Genomic DNA, 19005 nt, shown 5'->3' on the forward strand with positions numbered 1-19005 from the left:
TTGAGAACAGAAGCATTTAAGGATAAATTTAGGAAAAGATGTGCTTGCTTTTACTTGTTAGAGGTACAAGGAAAACTTCAGGATTGGTATGAAGTCAGATTGCCTATTTTAAGAGTCAGTTGCTTTTGGGGTGCCTGGCTGGCTCAGTTGGAAGAGAAGGTGATTCTTGATCTCGGGGTCATGAGTTTGAGCCCCACATTGGGTGTAGAGGTTACTTAAAAAAATTAAAAATTTACAAATTTTAAAAAGTCAGTTTCTTTGTTACATAGGGTATAATCCTAATGCTTCTGTGCTTATCATATGGACTTCCATTGACATAATGCTTCTATACCTGTCATATGGACCATTTGATAACTGCCACTGTAAAAAGTACATTTCTATTCAAAAGTAATGGCTGCATTAGATTTTATTAGCATTTCTTTCCTTCACTTAAAGTATTTTGTTAACAAACTTTTTTTTTTTTGGTTGTTTGTTTTTAAAAAAGAGATAAGCAAACCCCTCAAAGTTGTTTAAAATTGTAGGTAGAGAAAAGACATGTAAAAGTTGATGTTGAATACTGAGTGCAGTAAGTTTGGGGGCTATGGTTAGCTCAAATATAATGTCTTTCTTGTGGCAGTGGTCATCTTTGAGCTTTTTTATAAATACTTGTGTGACACCATCCCTACTCTGTCAGAGCTTAAAAACTGAGATGCAGTAGCTGTGCACATCACGTAGGGTCTGCAGAAGACCTAGTTGCCTTTTCCAAGAAGATGTCATCACATCACAGCTAAAAAACATTGGATTTCTGGTTACCCCAGATGAGCGATATTTGTATTCTCCATCATCTTCATCAGTGACTGTGTTTTTGTTATACGCGTATTCCTTTCTTACATGCATTTCAGAACACAACCTCCTGAATATAGATTACTTTTTTTTCCTATCATGAACAATAGCATTATTTTGGGATCTTTAAAATGCATTGTTTACAACCTGACACCTGTTGCTCTGGTGACATGGTCTGTTTGGTTTCTGTGGAATTAATCCAGCCACAAACCATAGTGGTACAGAGACAAGTCGAGGGATTTCTTTTTGAGGTGTTGAGAGATTCCATTCCCCAAAAGCAACCCTATCCTGTCCCACAGCTGCCCTTGTACCATAAGTCTGACAACAGCAAAAGACAATGCCAAGATCCACCCTTATTTTACCACTCTAAGGCATCAAAATTTCCTTTCCAACCAGCAACAATAGCAACAACGACAGCTCCACAAAGCCTACTGTCAGAAGATAGGAATTTCATTTTTTATTTCTGTTGCAAACAACAGTCAGTTAATTACTTTTAAAAGATTGAAGTCCAGCAGCATTGCATCATAGTTAAGAGCACAGACTTTGGAACCCAGAGTGCCTGGGTTCACATTCTGATTCTTGGTCTTGGTGCCTTAATTGTCTCATCTGCCCAATGGGGTTCATATCTGTAAAACACATAAAATAGTGCCTGGCACTTGGTGTTTATTGTAGGTATTGATATGCATATTTTAATGGGTACATTTAGGGAGGATTGGACTGGATGTCAGGATAGTTTTTTGTTGTTTGTGTTTTGTTTTGTTTTTTGTTTGCAATTAACTATCCCATATCCTTGTAAGGAAGGTCCAGCGATCATAGGTTAATCAGTTAATCAGTACATATTACCTGCCTGTGAACTCTATAAAACAAGGAGGCCAAACCAACTGGAATTTGGGTTTTCCTCAAATTGTAAAATCCTTTAAATTTGTGTTGCTAATACCCAATGATATAGTGTTGGAAGATTCCTATCAGTTTTATTCTGTCTCATTAACTATACTTAACTTTGTTTGATGAATAATTTGGGGTTAAATGTTAAAATGAGGGAACGAGGAACAGGATCACTAAAAATCAAGTCAACAGGTAATGAGTGGCTTCCTGGTCATTGACTTGACACATTCTTTTGGACACAAGAGATTCCAAGGGGGTGTGAGTCCCTGTCCTCAAGAATATACAGTTGGAAGAGGAGGGTAATTCAGTAGACACAAATAATAAAGTATGTTGAGTTATAAGAGAAGGACCCATGTGAAGACAAGTGTGAGATGAATTAGTTATACCCACAAGGACTCAGTCTTGTGGGCTCTGGGAAAGCTTCATTGAAGACACGATAAATGAAGCACGTGAAGAGGACCAGCAGGAAAGATAATGCTGCTTTCTAGGAATTTGGAGTAATTCAGGGTACATGTCAGACGAGGGGTTGGGCTGGGGCTAGGTATAGAAATTGACCTGAGACTGTGGGAAGGGAAAAGGCTGAGGTGGGATTTTGAAGAGCTTTGTAAATCCTTTACCCTCGATTATAATCAGATTACACCAAGTAATATGCAGTTTATGAGCTCCAGCATAGTGACAAGAAATGCTCACAAGATGTGGTTGATGTCTTGGAAATTCACTTCTTAGGCAATTTGGTGCTTTAAAAAAAATGACTTGAGTTACTATCTTTCTCCCTCTCCTTCTAGTATCCGTAAAATATAGCCATGTACACTGGAATTGTTAGCAAGACAAAATTTTCTTTCAGCTTCTCTGGGTGAATGGCTTATTCATTTTCAAACTCTTGCATAAATCTGAGGAAAGTTGTAATATTCTCAAACTCGAGACTTAGGTCTCAGAGTGAAAGTATTTAGTAATTGATGAAATCTTACAATGTCTCTCCCTTTTGTTCTTAGAAGGTTGAACAACATGATCTATGATTTTAGTACCTATAGTTCATGTAATTCTTACAGTGTTAGAAAGTACGCTTTATTGTTCCTTTTTATATCTTAGTAATCCAAGAGTAGTGAAGGTAAAGTAACTTGTTCAAGTTCACACGGCTAATGAATGGCACAGTTGTAATTTGGACCTTCATCTGCTGTTGCTCTTCTTCCTCTCCTCTCCTCCTCTGCCTTCACTCATTCATTTCCAGATGTCTTTTTTTTTTTTTAGATTTTTATTTATTTTGAGAGAGAGGGAGAGTACACAAGCAAGGGAGGAGCAGACTCCCTGCTGAGCAGGGAACCCAATGCGGGGCTCAATCTGTGGACTCAGGATCATGACCTAAGGTGAAGACAGAAGCTCAACTGACTGAGCCACCCAGGTGTCCTCCAGATGTCTCTTAAACCTTATGCAAGATAGTAAATTAAGGATGGACATGCAGTAGGCATACAATAATTTGTTCCACCTTTTCTTTGAGATGAATATGCACAGTGCCTAGTGTGTAGTCAATAGTTGTAGAATGAAAGCAATAAAAGACTGTCCATGTTTTTAGATTTGCGGAAAACTAAGGTAGGATATGTTTTGTTTAACCTTGAAAGAAATATCAAGGCTAAACAATCCCCTGCCCCCAATTTTATACCACCATTTTCCTGCTAGTCTATTTCTATTTTTAATTTTAAGTTTTTTTTTAGAGGTGGAGAATGTGCATGGGAGTGGGAGAGGGGAAGAAGGAGAGAGAATCTTAAGCAGGCTCCATGCTCAACGTGGAGCCTGATGCAGGACTCCATCTCATGACCCTGAGATCATGACCTGAGCTGAAATCAAGAGTCAGATGTTTAACTGACTAAGCCACCTACATCCCCTCCTGCTAACCTATTTTTTAAAATTTTTATTTATTTATGATAGTCACAGAGAGAGAGAGAGGCAGAGACATAGGCAGAGGGAGAAGCAGACTCCATGCACCGGGAACCCGATGTGGGATTCGATCCCGGATCTCCGGGATCGCGCCCTGGGCCAAAGGCAGGCGCCAAACCGCTGTGCCACCCAGGGATCCCCCATTTTTAATTTAATTCAACAGGTCAGTATAATCCCGTGGTTAGATATATCATACAGGGAGATGGTGGGTACCCACTATAGGCGCAGTGACCCACCTAATAGGGTTCACTGAAGGTGAAATCAGAGTATGTGATCTTGGTCTCCATTTAGTAGACACTACTCAGAGTTTATGAGCCTGCCTGCTTATGGGCTGCTTTCTCATCTTTTGGTCCTTAGAGACAAGCCATCATCTGTTCTCATGTGGGAGCTAGGTCTGAGCTTCAGCGTGAAAATGCAGCAGTCTATGCCAATATATTATTATGGCTCTTGCATACTATGTTTGTGATTATCAGAATTTAATCCTATAGAACCTAAAAGAACCAAATATCAAAAGACTTTGGCTATACCCACTTATCTTCCACCTCATTTTTATAGAGGGTAGAGGGACAGCTAAAAGGCAAAGAACATGAGACTTTGGCATAACCCAGTATATAAAATTGCTTTGCTAAGAGCTGGATGTGACTTTTAACTGGATATTCGTTTCCTCCTACCTCAGTATGCCACAGTCTCCATGTCACAGGTGACTTGCCATCCCTTTGGGAGTCTGACACTGCCATTCCTTAAAATAGTTTTGGGCATGCTCTCTTGGAGCTTGAGGCAGATTCTCAAAATGTCATCAGAGATCTGGAGATCTTTGAAATTTGAAGGTAAATTTGAGATTTAATAATGGACAAAACACCACTTGGCATCATGTCTTGTGATAAAGAATGCAGTAAGATATTTTGGGTGAATATGAATGAAATGTAATTTGACTGCCCCTCCCCCCAACCAGCCTATAAAGTGACTCTATGACAGTTCTAAAGGGAGCTCCAAAAAGTGTTCAGAGCAATCCCTTGGGAATAGGTGTAGTGTCCCTCGGTAACTTATTTTGAAGTTTAACTTGGGATTCTTTGAAAAGATTAAAGAAGTATATGCATTGATGGAACTTTGACTTTTTTTGCTATAGATGTGTAATAAATTATTATTCCATATTATATAATCCCAGTGATAGAGTCTTTCAATTTCACATCTAATGGGAAAAGTAGTAAGGAAAAAAGAAGCATTAAAAACAAGAAAGAAAAGAAAAGGGAGAAAGGGAAATTGTATCACTGTGGAAAAACCTTTACTACTCAACAGTAGAGGGTTTTCTTTTTTTATATTTTTGATCATTTAAAACAAAAATACTACAGATTATTGGCTGCATGTTTTTAATGCTCTGTAATTGTGTACGGAGGCAAATCCCATTATTTTAAATTCACTTAATGTTGGAAAACAATTGGATAAACCCCACTTGGAATGCCCTGTGGGTCATCTCAAGCCATTTGGTTCTGTTAATAAAATTAAAACAATTGGGGGAAATATACAAATGCTTTCAAATTGGTTTTACAATTATGATGTCTTTGTGTATGAAAAGGGGGACAACTCTTAGGAAGTACATAAAGCCAAATGCATCATTACTGTGTATGAGTGATGTGAGCTGGGAGTAAGGATTTGACATATATTTTTATTTTGAGATGCCATGCTAATTTACATCATTCGGCCCTTTCACTGCCAAACTGTAAAAGTCCATTAAGTGACTGAAAGGAATATACAAATTATCCACTGGCACTCCAGGCTGGAGCTTTACATACACCCTGTTATTCTATCCGCCAGCTAGCTGCAAGATTCTATTAAGCGGTAAGTGAGAAAATTATATTGCCTACAAACTAATTGTACAAAAGACTCTGAAATAAGTAATCAGAGCCCAGGACTTTCTGAAAAGCTGCCAGGAGATATTATAAATTGCTCTATCATTCTTGTCAGCCTGGTTTAAAAACCCAGAGCTTCCATGTTGATTTGGTTCCCTCTGCAACAGAGCTCACTTCCTGAGCTCTTGACAAAACTGGGCAAATTCCAGTCGTGTCCTCAGTAGCTGCCCAATTCAGTCCCTGGTGCCATCTCACAAATGTGTCTTGGGAAATAGCAAGGAAACTCTGTGTCTGAAATGAGAATCCTAGCTTGTGAACAATAACTTCTGCATCCTCCTGATTGTCTGGTGTTCACATTTCAGGTGCCCACAGTTGCTATTGGAAATATTTTTGTCTAGTTTCCACTTTGCGTGAATCGAAGGAAAACAAGTGCCCTGTAGAGATCATGTGGTCTACTGGGAGCAATGTCTTTGAGCCATTACCAAAATAGATGTAACATTATTACCCAGGTGCTTGGGGCAGCACATTTTTAGGATAAAATGTGTTTTTGTTGTTGTTGTTGCATAAAAAAAGCACCAGGGAAGATATTTCAAGGGCAGAATTTGTGTAGACTCTAACATGGATCAAAGACTTTGTTGGGTGGGCGATCATAGCCAACAACAATGAACTAAGTAACTCAATGGGAGGGCTTTGAAAGTAGAGAGGTTTTCCTCCAGCAAATAAGTTCTTTAGAATAATGTTGATTTGTTTTTCAAGATATAAACCAGTGTTACTTAGTGAAATCAAGGTTATCACTCCTATATGTCAAGACTAATTTATTGAAATTTGGCTGAAGGATACCTGATTCATCGTAAACAATTTCTATACACTTAAGCCGAAAATACATCATTTGTGAAAACATTCAGGGCTGCTGTATTTTCTATCCATTCACAGTGAAATTTTTACAAAAAAAAAAATGTTTCATCGCCTATAGCTTTAGAAAGATTCCTCTACCCCAATCTAGTTATTTATTCATTTTTCACAGCATAATTCAATCACTTGCTCCTAGATTGAGAATTCATTGACTTTCTTAGGCATAACCTCTGCATTTGTGGGAACACATGCTAGTACTGAATCCAGAACCACTGCCCCCCACGCTAAATTGTATTGTTATTTGCTACATGTTTTATCTCCTCTGTAAGACTGTGGACTTTTCAAGAGCAGGAACTACCTCTTTCTATCCCAACCCAGCACATGATCCAAAATTACAGACTCACTGATCAGCACTGAGGATCCAGCAATGAATAAGACAGAGCTTCTCCCTCAAGAGCTCATTTTAAGGCACTATTAAAAATTTCTCTGCCTTTGTGTTTCCCTTTGTCATTGAAGAATTCTGGAATATAATGGTTAGAAAGGAAACTAGAGTACTTCTTTATATGTGATCTGAAGCTCTCATGTGGTAATTTTACAATTTTCCTTCTTTTTTTTGAAGAATTTTAAAAATCCTATACAATCATTCTTAGATGAGTCATTCATAGATTTAGCTATTACCATTGAACTGCTCCTAAATATTTTCTTCAATGTGGCTCCAATTCTGAGAGCACTTACTTTGTAAGTAATCCTAAGTACTATGATGAGATAAAAATTAACCCCTTTAGTGCCATCTGTCTGTATTTGGATGTTTTATTTTCCTTTTATTCTTATCCTATTCATATCAAGATGCACTTTTATTTTCTTTAAAGTCTCTTATGTTGTTATTGTTTTGTTTCTTTCTTTTCACACTTTGCTCCCTCGAAGGCTTTGGTGTTTTTTTTTTCCCCCTCAATGATCTCTTCCTGTTTGCCATGCGTTTTCATTTTTGTCAAAACATTTTTTAAGGTTTTGAAAAACTAGGTTTCCTAACACTTTGTGTGTGTGTGTGTGTGTGTGTGTGTGTAATAGTTTTCCTAATGTTCTTAATATTGCTTCCTGATGGGACATCTAGCTCACTTGACCTTGTGGACATTACTGCATGATAGCACCATAATTGGTGTTCCTAAAAATGACCTTGCGATATCAGGAAAATATAAATTTTCCTAAGCATACTATTTTACTTATTTACTACTTTTTGGAGGAAGATTTTTCTACTGTATAAGAAATGCTCCTTGCCTCCAGGATCTTACCATCTAATGGGTAATATGCATGCAAAAAAGGTGTGACAAAATATGGCATGTCTGTATGTGATGAGAGTATGTGAAAAGATATGAGAACCAAGAAGTCATTTTCTGCTATGATGGTCTGAGAGGTTTTCATGAAAGATTTGAATGGAATTTGAGTTGAACAGTGAGCCTTGGAAGTAATTTTAAGAAGAGGGGCAAAGTTAGATCATTCTCAGAGGGAAGTCTGAAGGACACAGCAAAAAATGAATAAATTGAATTGGCTGCATCAGAAAGTTCATATGAGGTAATATTTGTAATATTGTTGGATAAGTAGATGGGAGTTATATTGGGTGGGGATTTTGTTTGCTAATCTAATATTTTGTATTTAATTCAAGAGGCTATAGAAATGTAGTGTTTTTTTTTTTTTTTTTTAAATTAAGCTACTGACATAACCCGATGCAGCCCTAGGAAGAGGCATGCAGCATGGATTCCAGGGGGACAGAATGGAGGCACAATGCCCAGTTAGGCGATAACTGCCATAGTCCAGGTGTGAGCTCACACATGCCTGATTGAGGTTCCTGTCAGAAGTGTGTTCTCATGGAGGAGGAGGATAGAATTTTCTGAGGAAGAGAAACTAGTTTGAAATGAGAGTGATTTGTGTGTGTGTGTGTGTGTGTGTGTGTGTGTGTAGGTGGGAGAGAGATGGTGGGGAGAAGTTATCAGCATTGGGTTAAAATGCGGGTCAGGCTTTAATACTGGAAAGTAAGCAAAGTTAGGACTTCATACTGACTTGTTAGGCAAAAGGAGGCAAGAAATGCTGTTTGGAAACCATTTTTTCCCTAACTAGTTATTGTTCAGCTCTTTCTAAGAAAGCAAAGGCCAAGTTTCTTTTAAATAAGTATAGGAAGAGGTGGGTGGAGTAAAAGGATCTGGTAATAGAATACTAATTAACCCCTAGGAAATTACTAGTAATACTCCCTGGATGCAAAATACATTTTTCAGTGATGGTTTAAGAAACTCAGCAGTGAAAAATGGTTCATCTAAAGTTCAGACTCTAAATCCTTTTATTCTCAGCCATGACCCAGGCAGTCTGGTTCCTTTGACTTATCTGTAATTTTCTGGGTGTTAGTAATATATCTGAAGAAAGTGATGGTGTGTGCTTCTGTTGATGCAGTTAATATTACTCTTATTATTTAACCTCTTACTTTAAAAAGCAGTTGCTTTTATTATTATAAATGCCCTGAGTTAGAATGCTAGTTGAGTCAAATAATTTTGATAGGCTTTTCTCAAATTATAATGCACAGTTGTTCATATATATATATATATATATATGTATTTTTTTTAGTCATGCATACTTAACCAATTTTCAGTAGTTATAAGTGGTTGGGTATTACTTCCTGTTGAATTAGCAGTTGCTGAGTAGTTGAGTCTTTGTACAATCCTGCAATCCACTAATGTGATATTTAATGAGGAGACATCAGTCTGGAGAAAGGTAGTCAATATAAATCAGTGTTTACAAAGTGTGATTAACTCTGAAATATTTCATCAATGCTGTGGTCCCAGGCAGACTCTATGCTAATTACTAGAATCTGCGCATGTTTCAGGGGACTTGGACGGACCCTGAGTATTGCAAACATGGAGCAGCAAAATTGCAATTATGCTCGGACCGTCTCTGATGACAATTTATGCATTTGGTGTGATGACCTCCCCCTTCCCAAGAGGGCAATAAACAGAATGCATTTTCATTAAGATACTAATGCACTTAATCACAAGGGGAAAGGGTTAGGAAGTAAGGAAAGACCTTCAAGCGCTATGTGACAGAGCTGATAGGGGAGAGAGGCTCTATTTTAAAGGCAGCTTCTTTACAAAGCTGTAGGCAGCCCCAAAGCACATACACTGTCATTGGCATTAATTGAAAAAAAAATTAAGTTAAAGTTTGGACCTTCTTCTGGCTACATATTTATCAACTTCAGATGTGTAAGTACCACCATAAGTAATATCAACGGACATTAAAAATATAGTTTCATAACAGTTTATTTTTATTTATGACACTTCCATGGAGCTTGATTGTTTGGAATTCATTATGCAAATAAGGTAACAAACAAATAAGGTGATGATGGTCATCATCACCATCCTCCTCCTCCTCTTCCTCAATAAGTATTTACTCAGCAGAGATCTGTGTTGTAAATCCCGGGTAGGTGTTGCTACAAGAGCCATGTCATTTCAGTCCCTGCCCTCTAGGAGCTTACTGTAAGGCCCCGGATTAGCCTGCTGATCATTTTTCACGGTGGGGTTTATGCTGTTTAGTGTCAGAAAGACAATAAGCCCAATACGTTGGAACATTAGTAACCAAAAGAAATCCAGGATTGATGATACAAGACTGTGGTTGTGATGTTCATGCTTTTATGGAAATAATTTGCTTTGAAATTTCTTTTAGATTCTAAGGTTCTGGAAGATTGTTATTTTGCATGGATAGACTAAGCGTAATGTTTTATTTTATTTTATTTTACTATTTTTTAAAGATTTTATTTATTTATTCATGAGAAACACAGAGAGAGACACAGAGACATAGGCAGAGGGAGAAGCAGGCTCCATGCAGGGAGCACGATGTGGGACTCAGTCCTGGGACTCTGGGATCACACCCTGAGCCAAAGGCAGACACTCAACCGCTGAGCCACCCAGACGTCCCTAAGTGTAATGTTTTAGAGGCTAACTTTACACTTAATCTTTGAGATACTTTACCATGTATCTTCCAATTATTCAATGCCTCTTTTTTTTTAAGAGAGAAAGAGAGAGAAAGGGGGGCAGGGGGTGAGGAAAGAGAGAATCTTAAGCGGTGGGCTTGATCTCAAGACTGTGAGGTCATGATTTGAACCAAAATCAAGAATTGGACACTTAACTGACTGAGCCACCCAGGCGCCCCTATTCAGTGCATCTTCAGTGGTTGCCACAGAGCATCCAGCTTCATGAGATTTATGACATCCTAATGAACCTCATGTGACTTTTTTTTTTTTTTTGAGTGGGGAGGCAGGAATAACAGAGTGGGTATTGCCTCTGGGATGCTCACATTTCCTGGGTTTTGAAAATCTAACTGCTTTTCTTCAAACTCTATGTTTTAGGTAATATAGAATATAGCTGCCCTGCCACGAATGAATGTGAAATCACAAAGCGCAGACGTAAATCCTGCCAGGCTTGCCGCTTCATGAAGTGTTTAAAAGTGGGCATGCTGAAAGAAGGTAAGGCGTGTTTCTAGGGGCCCTGTGCTTTTGGTTAGGAGTGGAGGGAAGGGTGTGTACAGGGATTTACAGAAATGCTAGAGAAACCAGGAAAAGAGGGGGTCACTGTAAGCTCTCTGAATCCAATGGCAAAATACATCTTTACACCTGAGTTTTCTGATATGTCCTGGCTACCTGCTTGACATCAACAGGAAGGGACAAGGTAGGAATCATCCAATGTGCAGCTAAACCCCACCAGGTATGCTTGGTAGTTCTAGATTCTTTTCATCTGTACAAGTTGCAGAAGGCGAAGGACAAAGAATATACCAAGAGGCTAGTACTTGTCTTTTGTGTTTCTTCTCACTTCTATGTTTGCAGACAGATTTTTCCCTTCCATCGTTACTGAGATATAATTGACTAATAAAAATTGTGTATGTTTAAGGTATGTAACTTGATGTTTTGATATTCATAGTAGTATTGTAAAATAATTGCCGCAGTCAAGCTAATTAACATCATTTCATATTGTCACCACTTTTTTAAAAAATTAATTTTAGGTTTAAAGCACTCCTTATTTTTTTTTTCCAATCTTATATTTTGGACTTACGTTCTATTATAAAGAACCTATAATAATGATACTGAAGTTGTTGCTTTTGCCAAGGGATAACACCAACAAACACAGAATTATAACAGTGACCATGTATTCAGTTATGGCCTGAGTTTACCCAGCTAACACGTAGTAGAAGCCAGAACTAAACACAGACAGATTCTAGAATTCAATTACTTCTTCCCCCCATATCCAAGGTCCTGAAATATTTTTGTGTCTCAGCATGTCCAGTGAAATTAACATTTTAGCTGGGAGATAGAAAGAAATTATTCTTTTCTTTGGAAGGCCTACATGTGTTTTTGTTTTGTTTTTAAATACATCTCCGTCTATGTGTATGTTTTTGTAGATGTGCATTTTTTTATGGCTTTTAGATCTTCCTATCTCTTTCTCTTCAGAAAATTTACCAGAGTTTAAAATAAATATGATACTTTTATAAAATAACAAAATGCATATGCAGTAATCAAAGTTTGAAAGAAAATTAGGTAAATTACATTTAAATATATTGCTTCTGTTGAGTCATAACATATGCTTTGTTCATGGAGTTGGTCCTATTAGTTTATATATTTGCTGTTACTGAAGACCTCTGACTTTTTTTTTTTTTTGATCTCTGACTTTTTAACATCTAAATCCAAATATATCCAAGTGTTTATTCCTGAAGAACAAACTGGAACTTCAATTAGGTATGGCATTCCTAGATCTCCTAATTTTTCCTGGTTTGTTCTTAATTATGATTTTTACTGTTAATAATGTCATAGGAAGATGAGCGGATAAGTTATATTTGGGTATGTGGAATTCATGCCCCATTTCTCCACTCTTTACTGGACCAATAAAGAGCTAACTCTTCATTGACAAGGAACATAGAGAAGATTCTCTCAAATTCTTCTCATCTCTGACTCTCCTCTTCAGCCCTGGTGTGGGCGAGGGGAAAGCTATAAACAAAGAGCACATAACTTTATAATTAAAGCCTTACGAAAAGATGACACCAGATGTTATTGTCAAGTAAAAAATAGTAGAAGGGAGATGTGCATTTGTGATGGGGTATACATGGAGAAGTGGAAGGAAGGATACATAAGGATTGGGGACAGTGGGATACCATGAATATGCTGAGGAGGGGAGGTACTTTCCCTTTTCACCGTATAGCCTTTGGCACCATTAGGATTTTTCTTTTTCTTTTTTTTTTTTTTTTAAGATTTTATTTATTTATTCATGAGAGACTGAGAAAGAGAGAGAGAGAGAGAGAGAGAGAGAGAGAGAGGCAGAGACATAGGCAGAGGGAGAAGCAGGCTCCATGCAGGAAGCCCGACATGGGACTTGATCCCAGGTCTCCAAGATCAGGCCCTGGGCTGAGGGCGGCGCTAAACCCCCAAGCCACCTGGGTCGCCCACCATTAGGATTTTTCATAGTTGCTATATTTAGGTTTATAATCCACTTGCTAAATATTTATTAAGTTTCTTCAGTGAGCCAAGCACCGTTCTAGGCTCTAGTGGTACAGCAGTGAGAAAGTTGGATATGGTTGTTCTTGCTAGAGAAAAACCTTACATAGAAATGCCAGTGGGACAGTTTTGACAAAGGAAAACATATAGATAAGAGCCCAAACATTATGACCCAATCCACAGGACGAGGAATTTGCTTTTAGTTAGGATGATGGTGATAGCTTACTTCTTTTGAGGTTGAAAGCTTTATCTTCGTAATTGCCTTAAACACTATAGCAGAGTAGCAAACCAAACCTAGTTTACAAAAAAATAATAAGTTATTGATGGTCCATTTTTGATCGTTATATTGCCACTTACTTGAGCTGTAGAGAACCACACTAAAGTTACACTCATTCCAGAAGGGTTAATCAAAAGCTGGGAGTTGAGGAATAGTTTTCAAAGAGCAAACCCATTTTTGTAAAAGTGTTACAAGAGCAATATATCAATTAGCACTTTGAATTGATGTGTCCTAGATGTGGATTTTATTTTCAAAAAACTAAAGTGCATGGAGATATGTCTCCGTTTCCAGGTTGGTAGAATTTTGTGACTCGTTTAATCTTACTACTGTGATTTACTCAACTCCTTGCATTTCCAGGTTTATGGACAAAATGAAAAAAAAAAATTTTGTCCCCTAAATAATTTCCCCCATTGTGGGTTTTAAGCAGGAGCAATCGTGAAGGGTGGTTAGAGTGATCAAGGAGGTGTGAACTGTGTTTAATTAAACATTGTTGGTGAAAGAAATGGGCCGGTGCTTATCTGTTATTCACACCTCTTCAGTTGCTGTTATCAAGCCTTTGGAGGGTCTGTTTTCAAGGGAATTGCTGCTGTTGCTGATATACTCAAATAATAATTTATTTCCCTTTACTTCCTTATGCCCACTTTGATGGGAAAAATACCAGTTCTCTAAGCCCCTCCCCCAAAAGGATGGCTATGAGTAAATCCAGAATATTCCTTTTCTTTTGTACTTAAAAATGCAGTGAAATATTACATTACACCCTGCATATAAATGCACGATTATGTTTGGCCATCTCCTTGGCTCAGGACTTGCCTCCTCAGCCTGGAGAGAATGATACTGTCTTAAATGTATCTTTATGGATGGAGAGGGATTTCGGTCCCATGCAGTATGTCAGAGATCATGATGTAGTAAATCTATTCAAATGTAAACCTGTTCAATTCAATTACCAGTCCATAATAAAATTTGCTGCTACAACCCCCGTGTTGACCACAGCAGTCCATACAGGCTGATGGCACAGCAGGGCTGGAAATTGACAGACAAAATCTATTTAAACAAAAAACAACATTAGTTGTAGAATCTCAAATGAAATCAGATTTCAACAGCTTTGATGGGAACCTTCTTTCCTTTAACAGGTATTTTTATTCAACTAGCCAAATACGTCTTAGATAAAGTGTGCTGCCTGAGGGAAATAAAAGAAGTTTTCATTAGAAAGGTGGTTTATAGAAAAATGAGACTTCACTCTTTTAAAAACAATAATCCCTAGTTTTATTGACCGGTATTTCTACTAATGATGTAAGATGCCAAAGAAAAGTGATGGCTTAGTGGGCAAACAATCCTAGTTGTATCACATTGTGCATAATTAAATTCTTACAAGATAGGCCTTCTTGTTCGCCAGTCAGAATTATGTCTGAATGGACTACGTTTGATTTTAACATTAGAATTTTTGAGTAAAAAAAAAAAAAGAATTTTTGAGTCAAGAAATTGTTACCATTTGAAGTAAACAATTGGTTATGTGGAGAAAATGACAAAATGTCACAAAATTAAAAAAAAAAAACTTCAAGAAGTTAAAAAAAAATGATAGCTTGTTCAAATCCCAGTGGTTGCACCATTCTACCATTCTACAGCCTGAAAAATCCCCTTTTCTTTTTTGGGGCTCTACTTTGCTGGCAAGCCTCCCGCATTAGTTTTTCAGCATTATGCCATACTGTATGTCAGAGAAAACCCATCTATTACAAGATATCTGGTCTCAACATTCCCTTTTCATTTTTTTCAGGTATTGCTTATTTGAAGGAAAAAACAAGAACCAATCAAGGTGCACCTATAAATCTGGTCAAGATTTATTTTTATTTTGATCTCTCTCCTTGGTTATTTAAAGGCTATTGCAGACATACTGGTTGGGTTTACTCTCTGTCAGTGGCAAACAGAGACATTTTATGAAAGCAATAATTATTTTATTTAGGTATAGAATTCACTGATCGAAAGATTGAAGGGCCTTTTGCTGTTTATTGGTATGATGAGTTTCACCTTGGCAACTCAAGTATTTTTCTTTGACTCTTGTAGATGAGAGCAAGGCACTCATGTTTATACACAGCATTATATTCTCTAGCTTGGCCAGCCTGCATGCCAAAGTAGAGAGGAATCGAGGAAGCATGGAGGACAGTTTAGTTATTTCGTGCCAAAAAAAAATGCTTTTACTTTTTCTTTTTTCTTTTTTTAAAAAGGTTACTTAAACCTTTCTGATCTTCCCTTTTCATCATCTATAAAATGATGGTAGCAAAAGTAGAATTTGCAAATGAAATATTGTGAGTATCCAGTATGAAATCGCATGGTAAGTGCTTAGAATACCATGTGGTGTAGAAGAAGGACCAAATCAACATTACCTATTGTTGCTAGAGACAATAAGGGTTAAGCTGTGGGGTCAGGTGGACCTAGATTCTAGCCCAGCTCTACTACCTCCTGGACCTGGGCAGTGTACAGAACCTGTAAGACCCGCATCAGCCTATTTATTTGTGACCATGGGACCTAAGACAGAACTTACCTTGTGAGGTTTCTGTAAAACCGATAGAGCTAATTAATATAGACACAGGGTCTGGCACATGGTTAGAGGGTGACACTATAAGATAGAATCTGGGTATATTACATTGCCCTGCTGGACTACAATGAATTCATGTAAACTTTTTTTTTTTTTTTTTTTGGCAACATCAATGACCTTACGGGTCCTTTCCAGACTTTTCATAGAAACATCAATAGGTGAAAATTTGTCCCAAAATTTCACGAGGAAATATAGTTTTTTGGTTTTTTTGTTTGTTTGTTTTTAAGTAAGCTGCATGTCTAGCATGGAGCCCAGCACAGGGTTTGAATTCATGGCCATAGGGTTTAAGACCTGAGCTGAGCTGAAGAGTCAGAGGCTTAACCCACTGAGTTTTTAATATCTACCCTTAGGTCAAGCAAAGAAAGACAACAGTGTAAAAAAGGAAAAAAAGGACCTCAAGCCAAGCAGAACTTTTTACCAATAAGAGCAGGAGTAAAGAATGCCTTTGATTATTGATTGAGCTCTAGAAAGGAAGGCTTATTCCTTTGTCTAGCAGGAAAAAGAAAAAAAAAAGGACAAATCACCTGCATTTTATTTTTTTTTCACCTGCATTTTAAAATGTGCAAGAAGAAGAGTAAGAATTCTACTAATCTCATAGGTACACTAAATTTTACTAAGGAAATTTCTATTCTAATAGACATTTTATTTAGAAAATGATATAATGTATATTAGTATAATGGAAACATTATTCTAATATAGACACAGAGATATTTGTAATTATGATGATGATGTCGATGAAATCCGTGAGGGGAGTCAAACCATAGGAACTAGATTTGTAGACTTAGTTAGTGAGTTGTGCTCTTTTGTACATTTTGTGTTAACTGGGTAATTCTTTGGATGCTTTTCATTTTTTTCTGGAAAAACAGGAAGTATGTTATTTTTGCCACAGTTAATAGAAGTGAGAGTTGAAGGAACAGTGGAGCGATCAATAGATGTTTAAATACCTAGGAAATGAGCTCTTGCATTTTTGCCTATGTTTGAAAAAATTTTCCTTTGTATTCCCTCACAGTCCCTACCATCTCTTGTCAATATATTGAAGAGCAGTCAGTCAGTAGAGTTTTATTTCTGTGAGCTCTGGAATCTCATCACAGATTGCTGTATCGCTACCAGTCAGATTTATCTGCAGTTTTGTTGTTATATTTTTAAAATAAAAATATTGACATAAATAGGAGAGGAGAAGAACAGGTTTATATAATTTTAGATGCCTTTGAAATACTTCCTGAGGTGGGGGGGGGAGAATGAGTCATTAAAGCTAATAAAACTAATAACATAGTTACATGTTTTATTGATAAGTATTTGTGCTTTTCATATTTGAATTGACATTTTTAAAGTAAGCTTCTGTTGCAGAGGTGCTTATTATTTCCCTTTACTTTTTAAAGTCTAAGAAATACAAGCCTGAAGATTCCGGGTAGGCACTTTAAACGATGTGTTAGAATTGTGAGTCTTCCCCTTTAGGATGAAGTCAAAGCAGAAGCTGGGAATCAGCATTTGGAATCAGCCACCATTCAGTGTGGAAAGGGCACAGGATATTAAGGTTCCATTATCACCTTAAAGCCTCACTCAGTAGATAAAAGCGGGACCCTGCGAAGGGGATTCTCATTAATCAGATGAGGAATCCAAGGCTCAGAGAGTTTCAGTGACTTACTCAATGACCCATTGCAGATAGAGTGGGAATGGGATTAGAAGTCAGGTACGTCACCTTTCAGGCTCTGTATCTCTATCAAGCTTTGTTGCAGTCCTGGCCAAACGAAGGTATTTTCCTGCTCCAGCCTCGGGTTGATTGCCCACAGTCTCAGCACAGCAGCCAGATAGTGGCCTGACATATTCATTGGGGGTGGAAGAAATGGGAAGGAGTCCTGGGGCTCTCAGGAAGCAGCAGAGCTTGTGGCTTTGACGAGGGGTTTGTGTCGAAGCTATAAGTGACATTCATTAAGAGGGGACTTTTCCTTAGGATTCTGATCTTGGAAAACCAAGCTTTTCTCACTTGGGGTTTGAGGAGGCCACCGAAGATACAGATGGTGGTGGGGATCGGTCCAGAAGAAGTCATTACAGAATAGCTAAGCAGCTAGAGCATTGGGCTGACTGTGAGCTGGAGAAGGCGCTCTGCTCTAGAAACTTCGGAGGTCAGAATGTCAGAGTTTAAGACCCTGCACTGAACAAGACCTTTGAGTCCATTTTGTTTTGGTCAGACTGAGGTAGTGTCTGCCTCTGGATACCAGGTCCCCAGGGAAAGAAGTTAAACTCAAAAAGCATGAGGATCTAGAATTATCTTTTGTTTTCATTCCTGAGCAGATCTCCAGTATCTTAAAAGAATCCTGTCATCTATGCCCTGCTTAAATCTCAGCTAGATAAACCATTGCCAGTCACTCTAGAATGGAAGGCCCAGGACATCTTTTGCTCTGACTCATGAATTCCTAGAACTGACCTAATGTTTAGGAAGAAATGGTAACAGCATAGAGGTGATAGTAGCTTCTCTTCTTCTGCATTGGAAGAGTCTTTATCCAGAGGCCCTATTTTTTTTTTTTCTGATCTATCTCATCACAATCCATGGGGTATACTTCCAATTTCTACTTTTTAGTTTAGAGAAGGCATGTGTGTGTGCACATATATGCGTGTATATGACACAGAACACAAATTATGCATTTATTCATTTAGCTGCCATGGTAGCTCTTCAGTCAGTTGTCTTGAGCCCCCAGGATATAAAGAAAAATCATCCCAGAACTGTTTTCCTGCAACCACAGCTTGCGTCTTGATATATATATATGGCAGTGGGAACTCGGAGAGTCTTCTGGGTTTACCCTATCAGCAGGATAGCAAAGAGCAACTTAACTTGTCTAATTACCCTTCTGTCTCATATCTTCTGTTTTAACAAAATGTTCATTTAAAGGGTGTAGCATTTTCCAGGTAGGTTCTCTTTAAAAAATAGAAAGCTACTGGGGTCATTTAATAACAAGCTGATTTGTTTTTGCTTACTTAAAGAACCTGCTTAGCGCAATTTATCCTAACAAAATATCTTTTGTAAAAAACCCTCTGAAGAAGACATTGCCAAGGTGATTTTTTTTTCCTCAAGTCTAATATCATTATGCTGCCAAGTCGAAAACAGAAATTATTGGTAGGGAAATTTGGGTTCCTACTGCCTTCAAAAAGCAGAACAAAGAAAAGGAGAAAGCTTTAATGGTATTCAAGGAAAATATTTCTGTGTTAGATGACAGTTAATAGAACCGCATTGACCTCACTGGTATTTCTTGCACTCTCTGTTGTAATATTATCCTAAGAAGCTCCC

General features: G+C 37.8%; 1 protein-coding gene across 10 annotated transcripts in view; it reads left to right on the plus strand.

Moving 5' to 3' along the window:
* Positions 1-19005, plus strand: part of ESRRG (estrogen related receptor gamma) — a 617883-nt gene that overhangs the window by 454536 nt on the left and 144342 nt on the right. For all 10 annotated transcript variants that reach the window (XM_055334262.1, XM_055334264.1, XM_055334263.1 and 7 more), the window contains one exon: positions 10723-10839. In XM_055334262.1, coding sequence (XP_055190237.1) covers positions 10723-10839 — 117 coding nt within the window. The remainder of the gene's footprint in view (positions 1-10722; positions 10840-19005) is intronic.

The sequence above is a fragment of the Nyctereutes procyonoides genome, unplaced genomic scaffold, assembly GCF_905146905.1.
Source record: "Nyctereutes procyonoides isolate TBG_1078 unplaced genomic scaffold, NYPRO_anot_genome, whole genome shotgun sequence".
NCBI lineage: Eukaryota > Metazoa > Chordata > Mammalia > Carnivora > Canidae > Nyctereutes > Nyctereutes procyonoides.